Source organism: Pseudozyma flocculosa, assembly GCF_000417875.1.
Source record: "Pseudozyma flocculosa PF-1 unplaced genomic scaffold scaffold00003, whole genome shotgun sequence".
In the NCBI taxonomy this organism is placed as follows: Eukaryota; Fungi; Basidiomycota; class Ustilaginomycetes; order Ustilaginales; family Ustilaginaceae; genus Pseudozyma; species Pseudozyma flocculosa.
Window position 1 is genome coordinate 1,039,004 of NW_006920871.1, and position 20,736 is coordinate 1,059,739.

The 20,736-nt window shown below is 66.5% G+C and overlaps 8 protein-coding genes across 8 annotated transcripts in view; 5 read left to right on the forward strand and 3 right to left on the reverse strand.

Moving 5' to 3' along the window:
• Positions 1-498, forward strand: part of PFL1_01454 (uncharacterized protein) — a gene marked incomplete at both ends in the record, with an annotated part of 4,510 nt that extends 4,012 nt beyond the window's left edge. Inside the window, one exon of the mRNA XM_007878956.1 lies at positions 70-498. Within this exon, the coding sequence (XP_007877147.1) occupies positions 70-498 (429 nt within the window). The remainder of the gene's footprint in view (positions 1-69) is intronic.
• Positions 499-755: 257 nt separating this feature from the next.
• Positions 756-1,398, reverse strand: PFL1_01455 (uncharacterized protein; the record flags this gene model as incomplete). The annotated part of the gene is made up of 2 exons (XM_007878957.1): positions 756-1,029; positions 1,172-1,398. 2 exons carry the CDS (start codon positions 1,396-1,398, stop codon positions 756-758), a joined length of 501 nt encoding a protein of 166 aa, XP_007877148.1.
• An 828-nt stretch (positions 1,399-2,226) lies between these two features.
• PFL1_01456 (uncharacterized protein) lies at positions 2,227-3,678 on the reverse strand (the record flags this gene model as incomplete). The annotated part of the gene is made up of 3 exons (XM_007878958.1): positions 2,227-3,014; positions 3,143-3,459; positions 3,563-3,678. The coding sequence occupies 3 exons, from the start codon at positions 3,676-3,678 to the stop codon at positions 2,227-2,229; spliced, it is 1,221 nt and encodes a 406-aa protein (XP_007877149.1).
• A 538-nt stretch (positions 3,679-4,216) lies between these two features.
• On the forward strand, positions 4,217-6,358 carry PFL1_01457 (uncharacterized protein; the record flags this gene model as incomplete). Its single annotated transcript, XM_007878959.1, has 6 exons — positions 4,217-4,343; positions 4,439-4,567; positions 4,665-4,730; positions 4,812-5,480; positions 5,596-5,762; positions 5,849-6,358. The coding sequence occupies 6 exons, from the start codon at positions 4,217-4,219 to the stop codon at positions 6,356-6,358; spliced, it is 1,668 nt and encodes a 555-aa protein (XP_007877150.1).
• Positions 6,359-6,769: 411 nt separating this feature from the next.
• PFL1_01458 (uncharacterized protein) lies at positions 6,770-8,044 on the reverse strand (the record flags this gene model as incomplete). The annotated part of the gene is made up of 1 exon (XM_007878960.1): positions 6,770-8,044. One exon carries the CDS (start codon positions 8,042-8,044, stop codon positions 6,770-6,772), a length of 1,275 nt encoding a protein of 424 aa, XP_007877151.1.
• Positions 8,045-8,784: 740 nt separating this feature from the next.
• PFL1_01459 (uncharacterized protein) lies at positions 8,785-10,215 on the forward strand (the record flags this gene model as incomplete). Its single annotated transcript, XM_007878961.1, has 1 exon — positions 8,785-10,215. One exon carries the CDS (start codon positions 8,785-8,787, stop codon positions 10,213-10,215), a length of 1,431 nt encoding a protein of 476 aa, XP_007877152.1.
• A 1,097-nt stretch (positions 10,216-11,312) lies between these two features.
• On the forward strand, positions 11,313-13,434 carry PFL1_01460 (uncharacterized protein; the record flags this gene model as incomplete). The annotated part of the gene is made up of 2 exons (XM_007878962.1): positions 11,313-11,376; positions 11,534-13,434. 2 exons carry the CDS (start codon positions 11,313-11,315, stop codon positions 13,432-13,434), a joined length of 1,965 nt encoding a protein of 654 aa, XP_007877153.1.
• A 4,176-nt stretch (positions 13,435-17,610) lies between these two features.
• On the forward strand, positions 17,611-20,658 carry PFL1_01461 (uncharacterized protein; the record flags this gene model as incomplete). Its single annotated transcript, XM_007878963.1, has 1 exon — positions 17,611-20,658. One exon carries the CDS (start codon positions 17,611-17,613, stop codon positions 20,656-20,658), a length of 3,048 nt encoding a protein of 1,015 aa, XP_007877154.1.
• Positions 20,659-20,736: the final 78 nt, after the last annotated feature.

Here is a 20,736-nt window from a genome sequence, read left to right on the forward strand (position 1 = left end):
GTCGGCGGCGGCGGTGGCGGCGATGAGGCGAGGCCAGGGGCCAACTCGGGTCTGGGCCTGTACCGGCAGGTGCGCAAGCTGTTTGACGAGACGCTGCTGGCGCGCATCTCGTCGTCGGCGGCCATCTACCGCCAGTACGCGCGCCTGCTCGAGTGGACGGGCGAGAACGCCAAGGCCATCGCGGCCCACCTCAACGCTTACCGCGCCGGGGCGGGCAACCCGGCCGACGAGGCCGTCTGCCACGACCCGGCGCGCTTCGAGGAGGCGTGCGTCGACGTCGAACGCACCGTCGAGGTGCTGCTTCGCCTCGGACCTCGGCCCGCGCAAGAGGGCGGGGGCGAGGGCGAGGGCCAAGGTGCGGCGGGTCCGAGGGCCATGGACGACTGCAAGTACCAGGCGCGCAGCCTGGTGCGCACGTTTGTAGCCAGGACCAAGGCCGAGTTTGAGGAGCGCGAGGACTGGGTGAGGCTCAAGGAGATGGTCGCCGAGCTGCGATGAGGCCGCGCAGGGGCCGGGTTGGGGGCATGTCGTGAGGGATAAGTCAAGGTCCGATGCAATTCCAGCAGGTGGGCAGATACAACAAGGAGGCAGAGAGACAGAAGGGGGCGTCGAGGCGAGAGTGAAGGGTTCGCCAGGTCGCGGTGTGCGCGCGTGTGCGTATGCATGTGCGTCGAGGAGCGGGCACAGCAGCAAGACCGGACGAGCCCCGACGGGTGCAAGTAGAAGCGCTGCGATGGACCGGGCCGCCGCCTTGCTCAGAGCACTGCAGTCCCTCCGCCGGCGCCGCCTACAACGACGACCATGACGAGAGCGGCGAGCATGGCCGCCGCGGCTGCCGAGGTCGTACCTGGGGAGCGGAGGGGCGCGACTGCGGCGTTGGGTGCTGCGGATGTCGTTGGGCTCGGGATGACCGAGGCGGTGGAGGTCGAAGACGACATTGACGACGACGAGGAGGAGGACGAAGAGGTGGAGGACGAGGAGGATGTGGCGGCAGAGGAGGAGCTGGATGAAGTCGATGTCGGGTTGATCCTGTCCCGTTTCGCGGCGGGTGGAAAAACAAGGCAATGAGGGTTAGAGAGGTGAGGTTAGCATCGCACGCCCTCGTCCCAACGCATTGGCGACGACAAAACCGGGGAGCAGCCTGGTGCTGAGGTCGAGGCGGGGGACGTACGTTTCGAGGGTGAACGAGATAGCGCTGCCGATGATGGCGCTGGCGCTCGTACTGCTACTGCTCGCACTCGACGACGAGGGGGAGGAGGACGAGGAAGTGGGAGGAGCGGTGGAGCTACCGCCGCTGCTGGAGGGGAGCGACGCCGACGACGACGAGGGGGAAGGTGTCTGTGCGAACACCGAGACGAGGAGCGTCACGAGCACGGCGAGGATGTGGGTGTATCGCATCGTTGTTCGAAGGTTTGAGGCTAGGACGGGAGGGGAGGGGAGGATGGTGGTGGTGGTGGTGGAGGAAGGTGAGGAAGGTGAGGATGGTGGATGTATGCGACCCTAGCGTAGCCAGAGAGGCGACTGACTTGGGACCACATGCCAAGCCCGCCTTCCTTCGACCTGGCCTGCCTTTGACCGACCGACCTGCCTGCCTGCAGCTGGCTGGCCAAAAAAGCGCGGCCTTGGCCTGGCCTGGCCTGCCGCCGCGTGCGGGCGTGCCTGGCGGAAGGGTAAGGCAGGCGACGCATCGACGTCGGGATGCCGGATGTCGACCCGCCCGGCGCCGCGAGAGTGCGTCATGGAACCGTGCCTTGCCTGCCCGCTGCCCTGCCTCGCAAGTCGCAACGGAGTGGGCCACCACCGACTCGCCGACTTTTCAAAACGCCGCCAAAAGAAAAAGGGCAAGAGACCGGCCGGCCCCCTTCACTCTCGACCTACACAGCCGCACCGTGGCCCCACCGCACCGCACCGCACTGCACCGCACCGCACTCTTTCTTCGACACCACCACCGGCACCGGCGCTTGCTTGGCCGGCCGGCTGGCTGGTCGACCGGCACGCCTGCAACGGCAATAACGGCCAGCGGATGCGGTAACACGCAATGATGAGCGTGCGGCTAGCTTTACGACGGTGGCCTACCCTGCCAGCCGGGCCATGTTAGGTACAATCGGGCCGCAAATCAAGAGGCTCGAGGAGCGAGGGCTGGGCTGGGTACAGAGGGCGGGGCTCAGAGAGGTATCGGTGCGGCCTGGCCACGCTGCTCGCCGGCCGACGCGCAACGCCAGCCGCTCAGCGTCTCGTCTTCTTGGCCTTTGACGACGACGACGACGAGCCGGCGGCCGACCTCTTCTTCTTGGGCTCGGCTGCACCGCCGCCGCCACCGCCGCTGTTTCTGCGCTCCATCATCTCCTTCTGGATCCGCTCAAACTCTTCGTCCGAGGGCCGACTCTCCTTGCCGCCGCTCTTGGCCTCGAGCTTGGCAATCATGTCGTCAAACGCCGACGCCCGGTTCTGAGCCTTTCTCCGCATGAGTGCCTGCAGCCCCGCCAGGTCGCTGTCGTCGTCCGCGCCGCCGCCGCCGCCGCCGCGTTTCGAGCCCGCTTTCGCCTTGGTGCCGTTGGCCGCCTTGCCCTTGGCGTCTGCCTTGGTGCGGCTGCTCCGCTTCCTCGGTCCCTCGTCCGACTCGTCCTCGTCTTCCTCCTGGTCCTTTTGCTTGTCGTCGTCGCCGCCCTTTGCGGCTCGCTTCTTGGCCGCCGCCGCCGCCGCCTTGGCCTTGTTTGCGCCGTCGCCAAACAGGTCGTCCCAGACGCCGAGCTCCCGCGCCAGCTTTTCCGCCTCTTTGGCCTCGCCCTGGGCCTTTTTGCGCAGCCTGGCGCGCCCCGCCTTGTCCTTGCTCGTCTTTGTCCACGCCGGCTTGCGCTCCAGCTGGCCCTCGTCAATCAGGCGCTCGATAATGTCGATGATGCGCTGCTCGTCGACCAGGAACTCGCTGCACGGCACGGCGGCAAAGATGGCCTCGAGCGAGCCGTCCGAGTCGTCGTACGCCGCGGCAATGTCGTCGCGCTCCTCGTCCGAGTCTGCGACGTGGGTCGGTGCAGAGGGACGGCGAAGGGAAGGGGGGTCCCGATGCGATCGTCAGCGCGATGCCGTCCGACCCTGAGCGGCACGGCCTCGGTTGTCAAGGGGCCGCGCGCGCCACACTCACTCTGGTACTTTTGCTTAAAGTCCTCGAGCGTTTGCTTGGAGACCTCGCCGGTCCAGAGCGTTTTGAAGTAGTCGTTCCAGTCGAAATCGTCGACGCCCTCGCCGATGCCGAGCTCGCGGGTGCTGCCGGTGTTGTCGTACTTTTTCCTCCTGACGTCGTCTGAGAGGACGGCGTAGGCGAAGCCGATCCTCTGGAACTTGAGGATGGTCTCCTCGGCCGACGGCGCAGCGTTGGCGCTGCTGCTGCTGCTGCTTCCGTTGGCGGCCGCCGGCGTGGCAGACGAGAGAACCTTGTCCGGGTGGAACTTGAGCGCGAGCCTGAGCGGGCGTCGCGATGCGGGGAGGCCGAGGGGGAGGGGATCGTCAGTCAAGCGGCGGTGCGGGGACGGCCAAACGCCCGGCATACAGGACGGACACCCACTTCTTGTATGCCTTTTTGATCTCGTCGCCTGTGGCCGACTTTTCTACGCCGAGGGTGGCGTAGAGGTCGACATTGCCGTCGGGAAAGAACTGGAGGGCGGGGTCCTCCTCGTCCATGGTGGCGGTTAGTTGCGAACGGGGTGCAGCGAGGAGCAGAGCAAGGGCAGCGGTGGGTCGAGCGGTGCAGCAGAGCGTCGCGTGTGGTGTAGCAGAGGAGCGAGCGGTGTGGTGAGCGGAGTGGCGATGGCGATGGTGGTGGTGGTGGTGGTGGTGGTGGTGGTGGTGGTGGTGGTGGTGTTCGGGCAGCAAGGGCCAGAATGAGGTCGCGTGTTGGCCTCGGCGCAGGCGCGGGTTGGGAGCGCGACGCGGATAGAGGCCGGCGCCCACAGGGCTGGCCGGGGCCGGGCCTAGGCCAACAGGCGGACAGGCAAGCGGACAGGCGAGGCCAGAAGGGCAGGTCAGGCGCCCGGGCCACGCGAAGGACGGCTCACAGACCAACACACAGCCTGCCTGGCCTCCACACGCTGCCCGACGTTCTGCGGGCCACGACGGCTTCCAACACCACCACCACCACCACCACCTCCTCCTCCTCCCTCTGCCTCGACCATGACCCGCGCCGCTGCCAACCGTACCGCAACATAGGCAACATACAGTCATGGCACGAGCGTCCTCGCTCGCTCCGCTCTATGCTGCGCTGGTCGCCATACGGGTCTGGTCGGCGCTACGGGGCCACGCCTACATCCACCCAGACGAGTTCTTCCAGAGCGGAGAATCAGCCTTTGGTGCGTGTCGCACGGCTCTACCTGTAGAAAACAGGGGCAAATGAACGCCGACCTCACCACACTCTCCTCGAATTGTCTCTTTCTCGATCGCTCAGGCGACGTCTTCGGCCTCGACACGCGAAAGATGTGGGAGTTCCAGCCCTCGTTTTCCTGTCGCTCCATGGCTAGCCTCCGCCTCGTCAACCTACCCGCCTCCATCTACGCCGCCCTCAGCCCGGAACGAGGTGCGTCGCCGATACCTTTTCTGTTGCGGCGGTATCTTCCGGCTGCGACCTCACCCCGACCCGACCCTTGCCATCCCTTCCGCCGCTTCTCTCACAGCACCGAAAGCCAGCACCCTCTTCTATCTCCAGCGCCTCACCTTTCTTGCGGCTTCCTTCATCCTCGGTACGGTCCCCGCTCGCCCATGACTACTTCAGAAAAGCTCCCTCATCCCGCTGAATCGCATCTCTCCCCCTGCCTCGTCAGACTACGCTGTCTTCTGCCTCGCGCCTCGCACCCGCCGCCTCTCTGCCCTCTGCCTGCTCGCGGCGTCGAGCTCCATCCTTACCTTCCAGGTCCGGCCCTTTTCCAATTCGGTCGAGTCGACAGTGCTCGCACTCAGCCTACTCGCCTATCGCAGCGCTCTGGAGCACCTCTCGCCCCCTGCCGCCGTCGTGCCGAGCTCGCCTCATTTGGCATCCGCAGCGCTGGGGGCCCTCGCTGCCCTCGGCCTCTTTTCGCGCTTCACCTTTGTCCTCTTCTTCCTTCCGATCGGCGTAGCTTTCCTCGTCACGCTGGGAACGAGCCCACGCAGTCGGCCCTCGAGCCGTCTGGCAGCTCTGCTCTCGGCAGCAGCTGCCTTTGCGACCATTGCAGCCGCCCACGTTGCCTACGACTCGCGCTACTACGCTCGCGGGACCCGGTGGGTCCTTGCGCCTTTCAACGCATTCACGTACAACATGCGCACCCAGAACGTCGCTCTCCACGGCGTCCACCCGCGCTGGCTGCACGCGCTCGTCAACCTGCCGATGATTGTCGGGGCGGCGCCTGTCGCCACGCTCATCTGGGCCGCCGTTGTGCGGTGCAAGAGGAGGTCGAGGTCAGGAAGCGTCGACAAGCGGGTCAGCGACAGGCCAGCACCTGGCGTGTCTAGCGGTATGTCACCAGACGACGACACCGACAGGACGACGGCCTCGCTTTGTGTTTGCGTTCGTTTCGGAGAGCATGATGATGCTGACCGACGTCCCTTCTGGCCCTCTTGTAACTGCAGCTGTGCTCTCATCCATCATCGTCACTTCGCTCGTCGGCCTCTCGATCTCGCCGCACCAGGAACCGCGCTTCCTCCTACCCCTCGTCGTGCCGACGATCCTGCTCTTCCATCGCCATCTCGGCTCGGCGTCGTGGCGCGGGGCTGCTCGCGGGACAAAGACTGCCATCGTGAGTTCGTGCTTGTGCTCGCGAAGCCAGCAGCATATGCTGACACCACTACGATCTTTGTGCGCCCGCGGACGTCCTGCCGACAGCTGGTCCTCTTTGCCGTGCAGCAGACGCTCCAGCTCTTTTTCTTTGGCTTCGCGCACCAGGCCGGCCTCGTCCCGGCGCTCTTGCACATCGACCGACACATTGTGCCCGACCTAACCCCGCTCGAGGGGCGGACACAGACGCCGACCAAGATCTACTTCTGGAAGACGTTCATGGTGCCTCGCCATCTTCTACCGTCCCTCAGCCGCAGCGACGAGGCGTCGACGGATCGCCGGGCGCATATCGTGGCATCGAACACGGTTACTGCCGTCGAGCTCGGCCGCGCGGTCCAGGAGGACCACGAGGGGGCGGCGACGAGCTTGAGCTACGTCGTCGCGCCAACCTGGGCGTTTCTCGAGCTGGCACAACACCTCGACTTCGCACGCGTCGACATTGTCGAGACCTTCACGCCGCACCTCGACATGGACCATATCCCCGAGATGGTCGGCGCCGTACGCAAGACGAGCCCTAAGACGGGTCTCGGCCTCGTCATCGCCACGGTGCAGCCATGACCGTCGGGCTCCTCTCCATTCTCGTCTTCGCTGGGCCCCATCTTCTCTCATCCTCATCTTCAACAGAGACAGAGAGAGGGTGAGCAAAAGGTGCGCAGGGACAGGGTATGATGTTGCAGGTGTTCAGGACGGTCGCCTCTATTCGATGCTGGGGTTCGGCAGTTTGCTTATTACGGCTGGTACATGCGCAGCGCCTCGACGAGGTCGCTCGCTCGTGCCGTGGCGGGCAAGGGGTAGCGATGGGGTTGCAAGGCAGGCAGGTTGGGTGGTATGCAGGTCGGTGGCCACGGTCGCGTCGACGACTCGGCACGCCGAGGATCCAGCCGCTCTCAATCTCGCTCTTCCCTCTTCACTCTTCCTCCAATCTCGACGTCACGGGGTGCGAGCGTCTTGTTTCGCAGGCGGCCCGGCTCAGTCCCAGATGAGCGCACCCGTCTCGCTGACCGACGCCTTGGCCGTGGGCACCTTTGCGCTCGTCGTCGTCGTAGTTCTTCTGCTGCCCGCGCCCGACGAGGGGAGCGGGAGGTTCCGGATCTTTTCCTTTTCCTGCTCCTTGCGGTACCGCGCGAGCTTTTCGAGGCGCAGCCGCTCCTCCTCCTCCTTTGCGGCTCGCTTGGCCGCATTCTTGGCGGCATTCTGACGCTGCTTTTTCGAAGCCTCGGCGGCAGCGGCGGCGGCCGATGACGATGATCCGCGAGATTTGGACGAGGATCCCGCCGTGGTCCAGGATGATACGGCTGGTCGGCTCGTCGTCGAAACGTTGCCGGACGAAGACGAAGGGAGCGACTTGACCTTGGCGGTGCTGACCTCGTTCGGTAGCGCGGCGAAGGGGTTGTTGGATGCGATCGAGGCAAAGCTGTTGCCGCCGCTCGCCGCTCCTCCCGCTCCTCCTCCTCCTCCGGCTCGAGGCTGGACGGAGCGCGACCGAGCGGCGCCGCTACCGGAGACCGACTCCCAGCCGTCCTCGCGGTCGGCCTGGGTGAGCCGCACGGTGCGGGGCTCCCGGGCCGCCGGGGCTGGGATGCGCGCGACGTGCGTGTACTGCGGCGTCGGGTCGACGTCCTCGTCGCGCATGTCGTCGAGCTGCGCGTGCAAGGCCTCGGTGCCCGCCTGCAGCTTCTTGCGCAGGCCGTCGTTGGTCCACGCCGCCGTCGCCTTGGCGCTGCCCTGCGTCGCCGCGGCCTCCTTGTTGCCGGTGTTGTTGTCTGCATCGTCGTCCGTCGTCTCCTCTTCTGCGGTCGAGGGCGACCCCGTCTTCAGCGTGCCGTTTGCTGGCGGCTGCTTCTGCTGCTGCTGCTGCTGCTGGGCCTTGTTAGCCTTCTTGCCGCCCTTTTTTGCGGAACCCGCGCCATTGGCCTGGCCATTGGCAGCAGGGGCAGCTGCAGCGGCGCTAGCATTGGCGTGACCATTCTGCTGCTGCTGCTGCTGCTGCTGCTGCTGCTGCTGCTGCTGCTGCTTGGGCTTGGCCTCGGACGATGCCGCCGCCGCCGCCTCGTCTTGACCCGATCCCGCCGCCGTCGAGGATGCGCCGGCCTTTTTCTTCTTCTTGTTCTTCTTGGCGCCCGCACCGCTCCCGCCGGCCACCTTTTCCGCGGCGCCGCTCGAAGAGCTCGGCTTGGACTTCTGGTAGAGGGCGTAGGCGAGGCCGAGGGTGGTGGCTAGCAGGAAGACGTTGACGCTGCTCATGCCGGGCAAGCAAAGGCTCGTCGAAGCAGGGGTGGCGGTTAGAGAACGAGAGAGACGGAGGCCGTAAAGGCTGGGCGGAGAGGCTACGAGGGCAAAGAGGCTGATGAGAAGACGAAGAAGAGGAGGGAGGAAGAAGGTGGGCAAGGTGGCCGCGGCAAAGACGCCGGTGGGCCAGCAGGCAGGCAGGCCAGCAGGGTGGTCGGTGCTGGGCGGTGGTGGCCTGCCTCGCTGTGGCCGCGCCTCTGTGCCACGCGGGGCCGGGCCAGCGGGGCGACAAGAACGGGCCCTCGTCGGCGTGCCAGCCAGCCAGCCAGCCAGCCAGCCAGCCAGCCAGCCAGCCAGCCAGCCAGCCAGCCAGACCACGCGAGCGACTCCAGGCCGGCCGTCGACGAAAGAGGCCAGGCTGCTCTGTCGTGCGAGAGACGGCCGGCGCTGAGAAAGCGGCGCGAGCCAGGTATCGGATTTTTCTTCCAGGGCGGCCCTCGCCCGCTCCCTGCCTCGATCCCGGCCATCACCACCGATCCAATCATCCCCCTGCTGGCCCCGCTGCTTTCTCGTCGTCCTTCCGTGTCATCGCCGGCCACGACCACCGCCACCACGTCTGCGCAGCACAGGGCATCGAAGCCGCCGTCGTAGCCCCCACCCTCTACTCTTTGACCGACCGCCGCCTCCCGAGCCGCTCGCATCGACATCGCTGCTGGCAGACCGACACCCCGGTCGCTCGACCTCGACACACCATAATGGCCGCGGCGCTGCTCCTTCAGCGGGCCTCGCTGCGTGCCATCGCCGCGCAGGGCAGCTCGTCGGCTTCGAGGCTATCCGCCTTCCCCGCCGCCTTCTCCTCTCAGTCGCGCAGCCTCTCGTCCTCGGTCGCACAGGTCCCCGCATCGCGGGCAGTCGCACGGGACCTCCGCCTCGGCGCCGCAACGGCCGCCGCAGCAGCAAAGGCCCCCGCCGTGCCCACGAGAAAGGAGCGGCGGCTGGCCATCAAGAAGGAGAAAAAGGAACGGGCCAAGCGCGCTGCCGCCTCGACCGTCTCGGCGCGGCTCGGCGTCGAGACCAAGAGGCTCTCGCCCTTTGTGCGCAAGGACCGTCAGTTCAAGACGTTCAAGCCCATCACCCGCTCCATCCGGTGGCTCCGTATACCGCTCAACGAGCACCTCTACGACGGCCGGCCCGAGCGCTCGCTGACCGTGGCAAAGAGGAACAAGGGAGGCAGGAACCACCACGGCCACATCACCGTGCGCGGCCGCGGAGGCGGTCACCGGAGGAGGCTCCGCCTCGTCGACTTTTACCGCTGGGAGTCGGGCGACCAGAAGGTCCTGCGGATCGAGTACGACCCGGGCCGCAGCGCCCACATCGCCCTCATCCAGCACAACCGCACCCAGCGCAAGAGCTACATCCTGGCCCCCGACGGCCTGCGCCAGGGCGACACGGTGCGCAGCTACCGCAGCGGCCTGCCCTCGGACATCACCTCGACCACCGTCGGCGTCCACGACGAGGAGGTTCCGCTCTCGACCGACCCTTCGGCGCCACAAACGGCGACGAGCTCGCCCACCTCTCCGGCCAGCGCGGCAGACGCCAGCGGCGAGGCTGCCGGCGCCGCCTCGCCGGGCGTGGGAGCGGGGTCGCAGCTCGACCTGGGTATCTTCCGTACGCTCGCCATCCGGCCGGGCAACTTTTTGCCGCTCAACCTGATTCCGATTGGCACGACGATCCACTCGATCACCCTGGTGCCCTTTGGCCCGGCCAAGCTGGTGCGGAGCGCGGGCACGTCGGGCCAGCTGGTTTCGTTTTCGGGGCGCAACGGCGCGGGCGACTCGCACGCCCAGGTGCGGCTGCAGAGCGGCGAGGTGCGGCTGGTGCCGTCGACGTGCTGCGCGGCCATCGGGACGGTGAGCAACAAGGACCACCAGCACGCGCGGCTGGGCAAGGCGGGCCGCAGCCGGTGGCTGGGCCGCAAGCCCAAGGTGCGCGGTGTGGCCATGAACGCCGTCGACCACCCGCACGGCGGTGGACGAGGCAAGTCCAAGTCCAACATGCACCCGCGCTCCATCTACGGCCACCTGGCCAAGTTTGCGCGCACCCGAAAGCCGGGCACCAAGAACGGCAACCAGATGGTGGTGCGCGAGCGCCCGCGCCGCAACGGCAAGAGGCTGGGCAAGCCGTGAGCCGGTGGCGGACTCGTCGTCGTCGTCGTCGTCGTCGTCTTCCTCTTTCCATCCTCCCTCTCGTTGTACACCTTGGAGTCTGAGCCAGAGCTCGATTGCACATGCACGGTCCCCGATGCTCGAATCGTGTGTTGTTGTGTGACTACAAAGAGCGCCGACGGGGCCTTGTGTATCGGTCTCGCTCACGGTCGTCGCTCTTGGTCTTTCTTGTGGTACAGAAGGGCCGGAAATGCAGGACGCTTAGCTGGCGCAAGTGTGCGCGCTGCCTACAACTGCGCAGTCAGGAAGGACGAGGGCGTGCTGCTGAGAACTTCGCTGCGGTTAGGCCCCGGGTCGAGTGAGGGGGGGCGAGGGGAGAGGGCTGGATGGCGGTCGACTCGCACGAGAAAGACGAGGCCGCATCGCACGTTCGTCAGCCCTCGCACGCACCCACGGCGATGGCCGAGGCTGGGGGAGAGAGAGCAAGATGGGTTTCAGAAGAAACGCAGCCAGGCATCGCTTTCAGGCGAGTCATGGGCCCCGCCTGGCTGGCTGGGCGGGCAGGCTGGGGTCAGAAAAATCAGGCCAAGGCCCGATTGGCGGGATTACGGGAGACAGGCAGCTGGCAGGCCAGGCGGCCGGGCTGCACGTTCAACCTGCCTGCAGCGACCCCAAGGCAGATCGTATCAGAGAACAAAGAGCGAGGCAGGCAGGCTGGAAGCAGGCAGGAGAGCAACACGCACCCACGCACGAGGCGGAAGAAGGTGGCGGCGGGACCATGTCGTCCGCCGTCGTTGGAAGATCCTCGCCGTGCTTTCTTCTTCTCCCCTACCACCCCTCCTCGCCGCCAACTCTCTCCTCTCATTCGGCGCACTACAATCACCCACCGGCCTTCATCCTCCCTGCTCCCTTCCCTTCGTCTGCACCTCTCTCGAGCAGGCAATCCTCTCGCTCGCCTCGTTGATTGATCCTTCCAGGCTTCGCGCTGTCCACGCCCTTGCAACAGCAACCGCAAGAGGAGCCTTTGCCACCTGCCAGTCGCACCGCTTTCTTCGCCCATCGCCGCCTCCTGTTCCTTGCCGCTCGATCTTACGAACCGCTTCCGCTCGCCACCCGCCATGTCGACGCCCATCGCCTCGTCTCCGCCGTCGCCGCCGCCCAAGGGCGATGCCTCGTGGAAGAGTGAGTGCCTCCGGTGCGGGCCCCCTTCCCCCTCTGACATTCCTCTCCTGGTGTGTGCTGGCTGCTGACGACGTTTGCTGCCGTCCACTGCGCCTTCATCTGCCCACTCCTTGTGCCTTGCCTCTTCCCCTCCCTTCCCTTGCCGCCTCTCCCCCAGTCACCAACAAGATTGCCAAGGCCGAAAAGGAGGGCCGCATCTGGTGGAGCTTCGAGTACTTCCCGCCGCGCACCGCCCAGGGCCTGACCAACCTCTATGACCGCATCGAGCGCATGGCCGAGCTCGGCCCCGAGTTTGTCGACATCACCTGGAACGCCGGCGGCCGCACCTCGGACCTCACGTCGCAGCTCGTCAAGACCGTGCACACCTACATCGGCCTCGAGACGTGCATGCACCTCACCTGCACCAACATGCCTCGCGAAAAGGTCGACACCGCCCTCCGCGAGGCAAAGGAGTTTGGCTGCCGCAACATCCTCGCGCTGCGCGGCGACCCGCCCGCCGGCCAGTCCGAGTGGGAGCCCCACGCCGCCGGCTTCACCTACGCCCATGAGCTCGTCGAGTACATCCGCGAAAACTACGGCGACTACTTTGCCATCGCCGTCGCCGGCTTCCCCGAGGGCCACCCGGAGGCCACCGAGGGCAAGGAGCTCGAGATGCAGCGCCTCAAGGCCAAGATCGACGCCGGCGCCGACTTCATCTTCACCCAGATGTTCTACGACTTCGACATCTTTGCCCAGTGGGTCAAGGACGTGCGCGCCGCCGGCATTACCTGCCCCATTGTCCCCGGAGTGATGCCGATCCAGACGTATGGCGGCTTCCAGCGCGCCACGGCCCGCTTCCGCACCATGGTGCCGCAGTACTTCCACGACGCCCTCGATCCGGTCAAGGACGACGACCAGAAGGTGCGCGAAGTTGGGCTCAAGCTCGTCGGCGACATGTGCCGTAAGATTGTCGGCAGCGGGCTGGGCATCAGCGGACTCCACATCTACACGATGAACCTCGAAAAGGGCTCGCGGATGCTGCTCGAGTACCTCGGCCTGACGCCCTCGGTCAACCAGGTCAGCCCGCTCCCCTGGACGCCGAGCCTGACGCCCAAGCGGCGCGAGGAGAAGATCCGACCCATCTTTTGGGCCAACCGGGCCAAGAGCTACGTCAACCGCACCGAGACCTGGGACGAGTTCCCCAACGGCCGGTGGGGCGACGCCCGCTCGCCCGCCTATGGCGACTTTGACGCGTACGGCGTCAAGCTGCGCTACTCGCCCGACGAGGCGCTGCAGCTGTGGGGCACGCCGACCAGCCTCGACGACGTCAAGCAGCTGTTTGTGTCGTTCTGCGCCGGCAAGGTCAAGGCGCTGCCGTGGTCCGAGACGGGTATCGCCAAGGAGACGTCGGTCATCGACACCAAGTTGGCGCGCATGAACCAGCTGGGCTACCTCACCATCAACTCGCAGCCCGCCGTCGACGGCGCGCGCTCCGACGACAAGGTCCACGGCTGGGGCCCCAAGGGCGGCTACTGCTACCAGAAGGCCTACCTCGAGTTCTTTGTGGCGCCCGACCAGCTCGAGGCGCTCATCTCGCGCATCGAGCTCGACCCGCAGGTGACCTACCACGCCGTCAACGCCCAGGGCGACATGAAGACCAACGTCAACTCCGAGGCGCCCAACGCCGTCACGTGGGGCGTCTTCCCGCACTGCGAAATCATCCAGCCCACGATTGTCGAGTCGATCTCGTTCCTGGCCTGGAAGGACGAGGCGTACGAGATCGGCCGCAACTGGGCGCGCATCTACCCGGCCGGGTCCGAGAGCCGCCGGCTGCTCGACTCGATCTTTGATACTTACTTCCTCGTCAACGTCGTGCACAACGACTTCAAGGCGGCCGACGCCATCTTCCAGCCCTTCCTCGAGGGGCAGGCGCAGGCGCAGTCATCGGGGCAGGGCGTCGGCGGAATCGTTTCGTCGACGCTCAAGGAGGCGGCCAACGGCGTCAAGAACGGCATCGACGGCGCGCTCAGCCGCCTCACGACGGCCGACGGGTCTGCTCCCGCGGTCAACGGCGCTTGAGCTCGAGCCGGCCTAACCCGCCTTGCGCGCTCTCCTCTCGACGAACGCTGCGCTCGCTCTGGACGATAGACTCGCCTCGCCTCGCCTCGCTCCTCTCTGCCCCGACACGCGGATCCCCCACCAAAACGGGTCGCTCGGGATGGACGCCAACCGTCGCCCAAGCCCTCCGACTAGACGACTGCGCGGCGCCGTAGTCTTCGTCGTCGTCGCCGCTGGCGTCTCGGATGCCCGACATTGAGGATCAACTCCTCTCTCCGCCGGCCTTCTCGATGCTCCCTCTACGACTTTCCCCTCTGCCCCTCTTCCCCCCCTGGTTCCAACGACTGCAACTTCTTCCCCTTCCCCATGACGACTCTTCCCCCCCATTCTTTCAACAAAGATACCTGCCTGCCCGCACAAACGCACGCACATGCCCACACTCCTGCATCTTTCTGTTCTCAACATCAGCATCTTTCCGACACGACACGATTCTCTTTCTCTCGTCCTTTCCCCATCATCGACCTGGCGCCGGCCGGCGCCGTATCAAGACTGCCTTGTATTACACCTTCCATCCCCGTCGCCGGTCTGCTAAGCTCAACGCTTCAGTCGGGCGACGCACAACCGCCGTGGTCGCACTCTGCGCCCATTGCTCTCCTCCCTCCGTCCTCCCCCGATCTCTCCCTCTCCCCTTCCCTCCCTCTCTCCGTTTTCCGCTGTCCCACCTCGTCCCTGTATGACTAGTTCAACCTTGGTCCCTGTATCATCCGCAAGTTCAACATCTGCACAAATCCCCTCGGCGGCCCCGCTCGGTTCCAGGCAGCGATTGATCCTCGTCGTCGTCGTCGTCGTCACAGGGCGGGCTGGGCGTGATTCGGAGAGAGGGGGGGACGGAGTAACATCTACCCGATTGCAGCGGAGGAGCGTATATCCGTGCGTGTTTGGGCCACGGACGCGCAGAACGAGGGAGCGGAAGCAAAGGCCGGGCCGGCTGCGATGACTGCTGCCAGCGCTGCTGCTGCCGGTGCCGCCGCTGCTGCTGAGTCCCTGCATCCGTTGGGCGACGAAGCAAGCAGGCAGGCAGGCAGGCAGGCAGGCAAGCAAGCAAGCAAGGAGCAGCAGCTACCGGTAGCGTCGCGGACAGCTTGGCGCAGGGCCAGGCAGGCAGGCAGGCAGGCGGTCGCGGGCGTGTCATCGTACGATACAGACGCGACGCCGTCGTCGATGTCGGCCCGGGAGCGATACCGTACGAGGATCTCGGCGCGTCTGCCCGCTCCCTCTCGATCGCATGAGCGGGTGCCCCTCCCCCTCGCTCTTCGGTGGGAAGAACGAGCGACGAACGAACGAACGAACGAACGAACGAAGAGAAGCAGGCAGGCAGGGAGGCAGGCCAGGGATCCAAGCTAAGGGGGCCAGGGAAGGAAGGGAGAAGCAAGCAAGCAAGCTGAGGGGGTCTGGAATGCAAGCAAGCAAGCAAGGAGACCTCGAGGGTCGGCTGTCGGTCCGCCTAGCCTAGCCTGCTGCTGGCTGCCCGCCGACGCACGCTTAAAATTCCATTTTCCTCGAGCTGCAGCCGGCCTCTCTCGCTTCACCCGCCTGCCTGTTGGTCTAGTCGCGGGACGTGCATGGCCTAGCCTGGCCTCGAACGCTGCTCACCTGCTCACCTTGCTTGCGCCACCACTCGGCCTGCTCCTCTTGCGCGAGCGACGACGACGACGACGGCGGCGTCGTGTACTCAATTCGGACCTCTCGATGTACATAGTTTGCGCCCGCCCGACAAGAACAGACGGGCGCTGGGGGCCACGGTGGTGAGACCCATTTGGGTGGCGTCGTGCGCTAACCGCCCGCGTAAGGACGGGGAGGCTGATGAAGGCGGGTCGTATGATCCAGGCGGCCGACTCTTCCTCTAGCTGGCCAGCTGCACGCACGCAAGCAAGATCGGCATGTCATACGAACGCCCCCATCTGACGGCGTAGCGAGGGCGGGGCGGGGCGGGGCAAGGCGAGGCGAGGCGAGCCTAAGCAAGCTGCTGCTGTTTTCGAGCGCCGGCCTGCCCTGCCTGCTGGCAGCTGCTGCTGCTGCTGCCAAGCTGGCTGCCTGCCAGACTGCTCTTCTCCGGAGGCACGCACCACGCACCCGCACCCGCACCACGCCCATCCACCGTACGTCGCTTGCTTGCTCTTCTTGCCTGCCTGCCCGCCTGCCTGCAATTGATTTGCTGCCGACGGCGCACCAGCCAAAGCAACCAACCCCGCCGCCGCTCCGCCCCAAACACGCACCCGACCCTGCCTGGCTGCTCGCTTCATCACAACGTAAACGCGAGCAGGCCATCCACCGACCGACCAACCACGGCGTCGAGTTGCGCGTCCACGCCCGCCCTCGTCTCGCCCGCGCTTCGCCTCGTAGGAGTCGGCGCACTTGTCACTCGCCGACCACCGCTGGCGGCGGCGGCGGCGGCGGCGGCGGCGCTTGTCATGGCAGCGGGCGGATGGGTTGAGGCTAGTGGGTGGCTTGGGGGTGTCGGCCAGCTCGGTTGGTCATGGTTCGTTTGAGCGCCTGGCGCGTGCCTAGCCTGTCACCCGGCGTTCCAGGGCCAGCGACGACGAAGACGCTCTCGCTGCTGCTAGGTGTACGCCTGTCAAGCAGACGTAGGGCGGGCACAAGTCAGGCAGGCAGGCAGGCGGGCAGGATCGACGACGGCAAAGCAAGCAAGCAAGCTGCTGAGGCTCTGCGCCCGGCTTTCGTCTGAGATGGAAGGGAAGCCCGTTCGTCATGCGGGCTGCTCGCGTCGCTTGTCCGCTTGGCTTTGCTTCCCTTTGTGCCTGTGCAGGCAGACAGGCAGGCCAGGCCAGGCCAGGCATACGCACGCACGCACGGCGTCTTGCCGCCCAACAACCGACGACAAAGGCAGGCAGGCTGGCTAGGACGATACGACGGACGACGGCGGTACTCCCTGGCGCCACCGGCAGATCAGGCAGGCCCAGGAAGAGGGGCGACGACAACGACGGCTCGTGTCGCGACGACCTCTTGCGTGTTGTGTGGGCGGGCAGCGGAGCGCCTGGCTCTGGGCTGCGAGAGCGAGATGCCTGCCTGCTGGCCATGGCCACGGAACGATAGATGCTGCCCTGCCTGCCTTGGCCTTGGCCCCGTCAGATCCCCCTTGCAGCCGACTCCTGCCTCTGCCCGCCTCTGCCTTAGCTTCTGCTCCGTCGGCCGCCGCTGACCTCTGTCGCTCGAGCCTCTGCACCGCTCATGACTACGGTACTACGGTAGCCTGCGCTGACACCTTGCCCCCGTCCTCGCTCCTCGCTCCTCGACCTCGCCCTCGTTTCTCTCCCCGCCCCCTTCACCCCCTCCCGCTCCCGTCGCTCGCTCGCCCCCTCGCTCTGCCCCTGCCGTCGCCACCTCGCACTAGACGATCCGCTAACTTGCCCGCCGCCACTACCAGCGCATTCCGCCCAGTTCTTCCACCACCGCTATCACTACCACCACCACCACAACCACCACCAACACCATCACCCTTGAACCCCCGTCCAGCGCCGCGCTCGGTCCCAGTCCCCTTGATACGGCTTATTGTCCTGCTTCGCCGTGCCTCGCACCACCTAGCCTGCTATTCGCCATCAGCGACGACGACAACGCCCACCGCCAAGACAACGACCCGGCAAACCACTCAGGTACTTGAACCCACCAGCCTCGTGCAGCATCCCTCTGGCCCGACACTCGCACATACCCCCTCAGGAACCCTGCCCCGGCGCATTGACCCTCCTCGCGGGCCCTTACCTCTCCGCTACCTCCCTGCGTCCCTTCCAGCCGGCCCACCTCGTCCCCCTGCGCTCGTCTACCCCAAGGCGCCACTTATCCCATCCGACACCGCCGCCGCCGCCGCCACTTCGTGCCGCTCGCCACTGTCCCTCCATCGGCATTGCTTGCCATCGAACCTGCTCACCTAGCCTCCTGCCATCTTCCGCCACGACCACCACCATCACCTTCGCTCACGTTCGGCCATCGCTGCCGCCAGACAACCAGAGCGCGAGCGCCCCCTACGCCATTCGACCTGTCCTCGATCTCGCAGGCCACCACGACGTGTCCGTGACGAGGCGGCCTTCGTAGCGTCCACCACAACTTGGCCGATCCGCAGCGCACCACCTGCTCGCCGCCGGACCGCCTGCCCCTGCACGGAGCGGGACACCCACCTCAGCCATGGTCTTTGTCGTCGTCAAGGAACAGCCCTCGAAAAAGTCCAAGCTCAACAACCTCTTCCGCCTTGGAAAGTCGTCAAAGAGCAACAGCCACGACAACGCGCCACCAGCATCGGCGCGCCAGGTCAACACGTCGTCTGCCAGGTCCATCAGCCATCCGGGCCTCGACAGTCCGCCCGCCACGCTGCCACGAGGCGCTCGCAAGACCTGGCAGGATGCCCGCAGAGTCCAGTCCGAGAGCCGCGAGCGACCCGGCTTCGCGTTCCCCGCCGAGCACGACGTCGACCTCACCTCTGAATTCTCTGACGACAGCGGACCGGATTTCGTGACCGGCAGCCCTCGGCAGCAGCAGCAACAGCAGCAGCAGCAGCAGCACGAGCGCTCCAGCTCGCTGCCCATCGATCAGCTTCTGAATAGCACGTCGACCCGCACCATCTCGCCCCACGTCCTCAGCCGCATCGAGACCAGCGATGGCGTCCTCGGCAGGCACGCGCGGCAGCGCTCCCACTTCAGCATCCCCGACGTTGTCATCACCGCCTGCGAAGAGGACGGCGAGGAGGTCCACGTCGAGATCGAGATCCCGCCGGAAAAGCGCCGCAGCTACGTCTTCGCCGAGCCCCCCGCGGCCAGCCAGCAGCCGGACAGATCGGCCAAAAAGGCCAGCGCCAAGGCGCAGAGGAAAAAGCCGACGCCGCTCATCGACCTCGGTCAGGAGATGGCGCAGGGCCTCGCCACTTCCTCCTCGGCAGGCAGCGTTGAGGGCATGGCGGCAGCGCACCAGGGCTCGCCACCACGAGCCGTGGCCTCGACCACATCGTCGGCCAGCTCGACGATGTCCAAGGGCATCGCGAGTCCGCCTAGCAAGCGGACGCGCAAATCGTCGTTCCCCTTGCTTTTTGGGCGGAAGAGCCTCGACTCATCGCGAGCAGCGGCGGCGGCGGCGCCCTCGCAGCCTGGCCCGATGCCCATGACGCCGTGCTCGCCGACGGCGACGTACGGCGAGCAGCACGTCGTGTACTCGACCCACTACGAATCCTCGACGTCGCTGCCGTCGTCGTCGCGAGAGTCGCTGCCGGGAGGACCGCCGAACCGCGGGCAGCTCTTCAACCCGAGCACGGCACTGCCCTCGCCGCCCGAGACGCCGGTGCTGGCGACGCGACCCCTCTCGAAAAAGGAGCTCAAGGCGCGCGAAAAGGAGGAGATGGCGCTCATCCGCGAACTGGAAAAGATCGACAAGATGGTGCGCGAGCACGACAACAAGGCGCGCAAGGCTGCCGAGCGCGCCCACGCCAAGGAGCAGAAACGAGCCGCTGCCGCCGACAAGCAGCAGCAGCAGCCGCAGGCGGCGACAAAGCGCGCCTCGAACGCCTTCAAGCGCATCACCATCTTTTCGGCGGCGAGCAAGGCAGGCCCTGCGGTCAGCGTGGGCCGGCGAGGCAGCGTGATGCGAAAGCGCGAGACGCTCGTCTCGGAGGATGGCAGGGCCAAGGCGCCGGTGTCAGCAGGCTCTGTGACATCGCCCAAGGAAGGCCGCTTCCAGTTTCCCATGCCGCCCTCGACGCCGCCAACGCCGAGGCGCGGCACGCCAGATTCCCCCGGCAAGGGCGCGAGGCCGCCTCCGGTCGTGGTCGTGACAGATGCCGAGGACGAGTCTGTTCGCGGACCGGCGTCGCCCGCCGCTCGGAGCGACGGGCAGAAGGATAGCGAGGAGCTCGACCAGAGCACATGGCGCTCTCAGGACTGGGCAGACCTCGACCCACGGCGGTCCAGCACGTTTACAAGCCTCATCAAACGCAACGAGCCGTCGAGCGGATCGACGCGGCCCGCCGCACCACCGAGCTCATACCGGTTCGCAGCGGCAATCGATGAGGACGAGGAGGACGCCGCCGGCGACGGAGAGGAGCGGTCCGGCTTCTCGCCCAAGCTCTCGAAGCGCGGCAGCGTCCAGAGGGCGCTCGCCATGGCCGACGCCGAAGAGACGATGCTGCGGAAGCGGTCCTCGATCCGACGGCGGGGGGACCGTTCGCCGCAGCCACAGTCGCCGCCGCTACAAGGGCCGCAATCGCCGCAACTGCAGCAGCAACACCAGCCGCAGCAACAGAAGCGTAGCTCGCGGCGGCTCAACAGCTCGGGCGGCCTCAGCAGCAAGCGTTCGTCGGTGGCATCCGACACGCGGCGCCGCAGCCTGATCCGTCAGCTGGACGCGTTCGAAGGATGGGAGGTCGCCGACCAGCCAGAGCTCGAGCGCCAGACCAGCCTGGATATGGCCAACTGGGTCGACAGCCTCGATGGCCCCAGCCAAGAGCAGGGCGACGGTGACGACGGAGTCGACTTCCCCCTCCCTTCGACGGCGTCGGCCATGATGCAGGAGATGCTCCACGTCGACCGCGTGCTCAAGGACCTGCAGGCGGCTCAGGCGGCCCAGGCGGCCGATGGCTCCAGCAGCGCTGCCGGTTCAACGAGCAGTGGCGGCAGCAGCGAGGCCAAGCTGGCTGCGACGCCCCGCAGCAGTGCCCGGGAACTCGACGGAAGCCTCGACGACGGCCAGAGCACGCCGCGCGCCAGCGTCGCGGGCATCTCGCGGCCCAACATCCCGACCATTTCTTTCACGCCGGCCTCGGTCGACTCCGGGCTAGACCAGATCGGCGCGCTGGGCTCTCCGATCCCGACCGACCGGGCATCAGGCATGCCCTCGCGCGACAGGAGCGCGCGCTTCTCGCGGCCCACCAAGTCCGACAAGCGGCGCGACTCGAACCCGGCCTCGCCGACGTCTCCTCGCTCGCCCGTCCATGCGCGCCCGGCCGACGCCGAAGTCCGCTGCGCCGGATCGCCGCCGACGACGTCGTCCTCGTCGAGCTCGTGCGCATCGACGTCATCGACGGCGTCGTCGCCGACGACGAGCGCCACGACGACGTTTTCGTCGACGGCGTCGTCCCCGGTCTCGCCCAGCCGCAAGGCCGAGTTCCGCATCTCGATGGCGCCGTTCCAGCCCATCGACCTGTTTGGCGTCGACGTCGACGGCATCGTGGGGACCGCCGACGACATCTGATGGCCCTGCCACGCACCGTCCTGCGCCCTCCCTCTTGCCTGCCACTCTCCTTCCTTTCACCTCTCTCTCTCTCTCTCT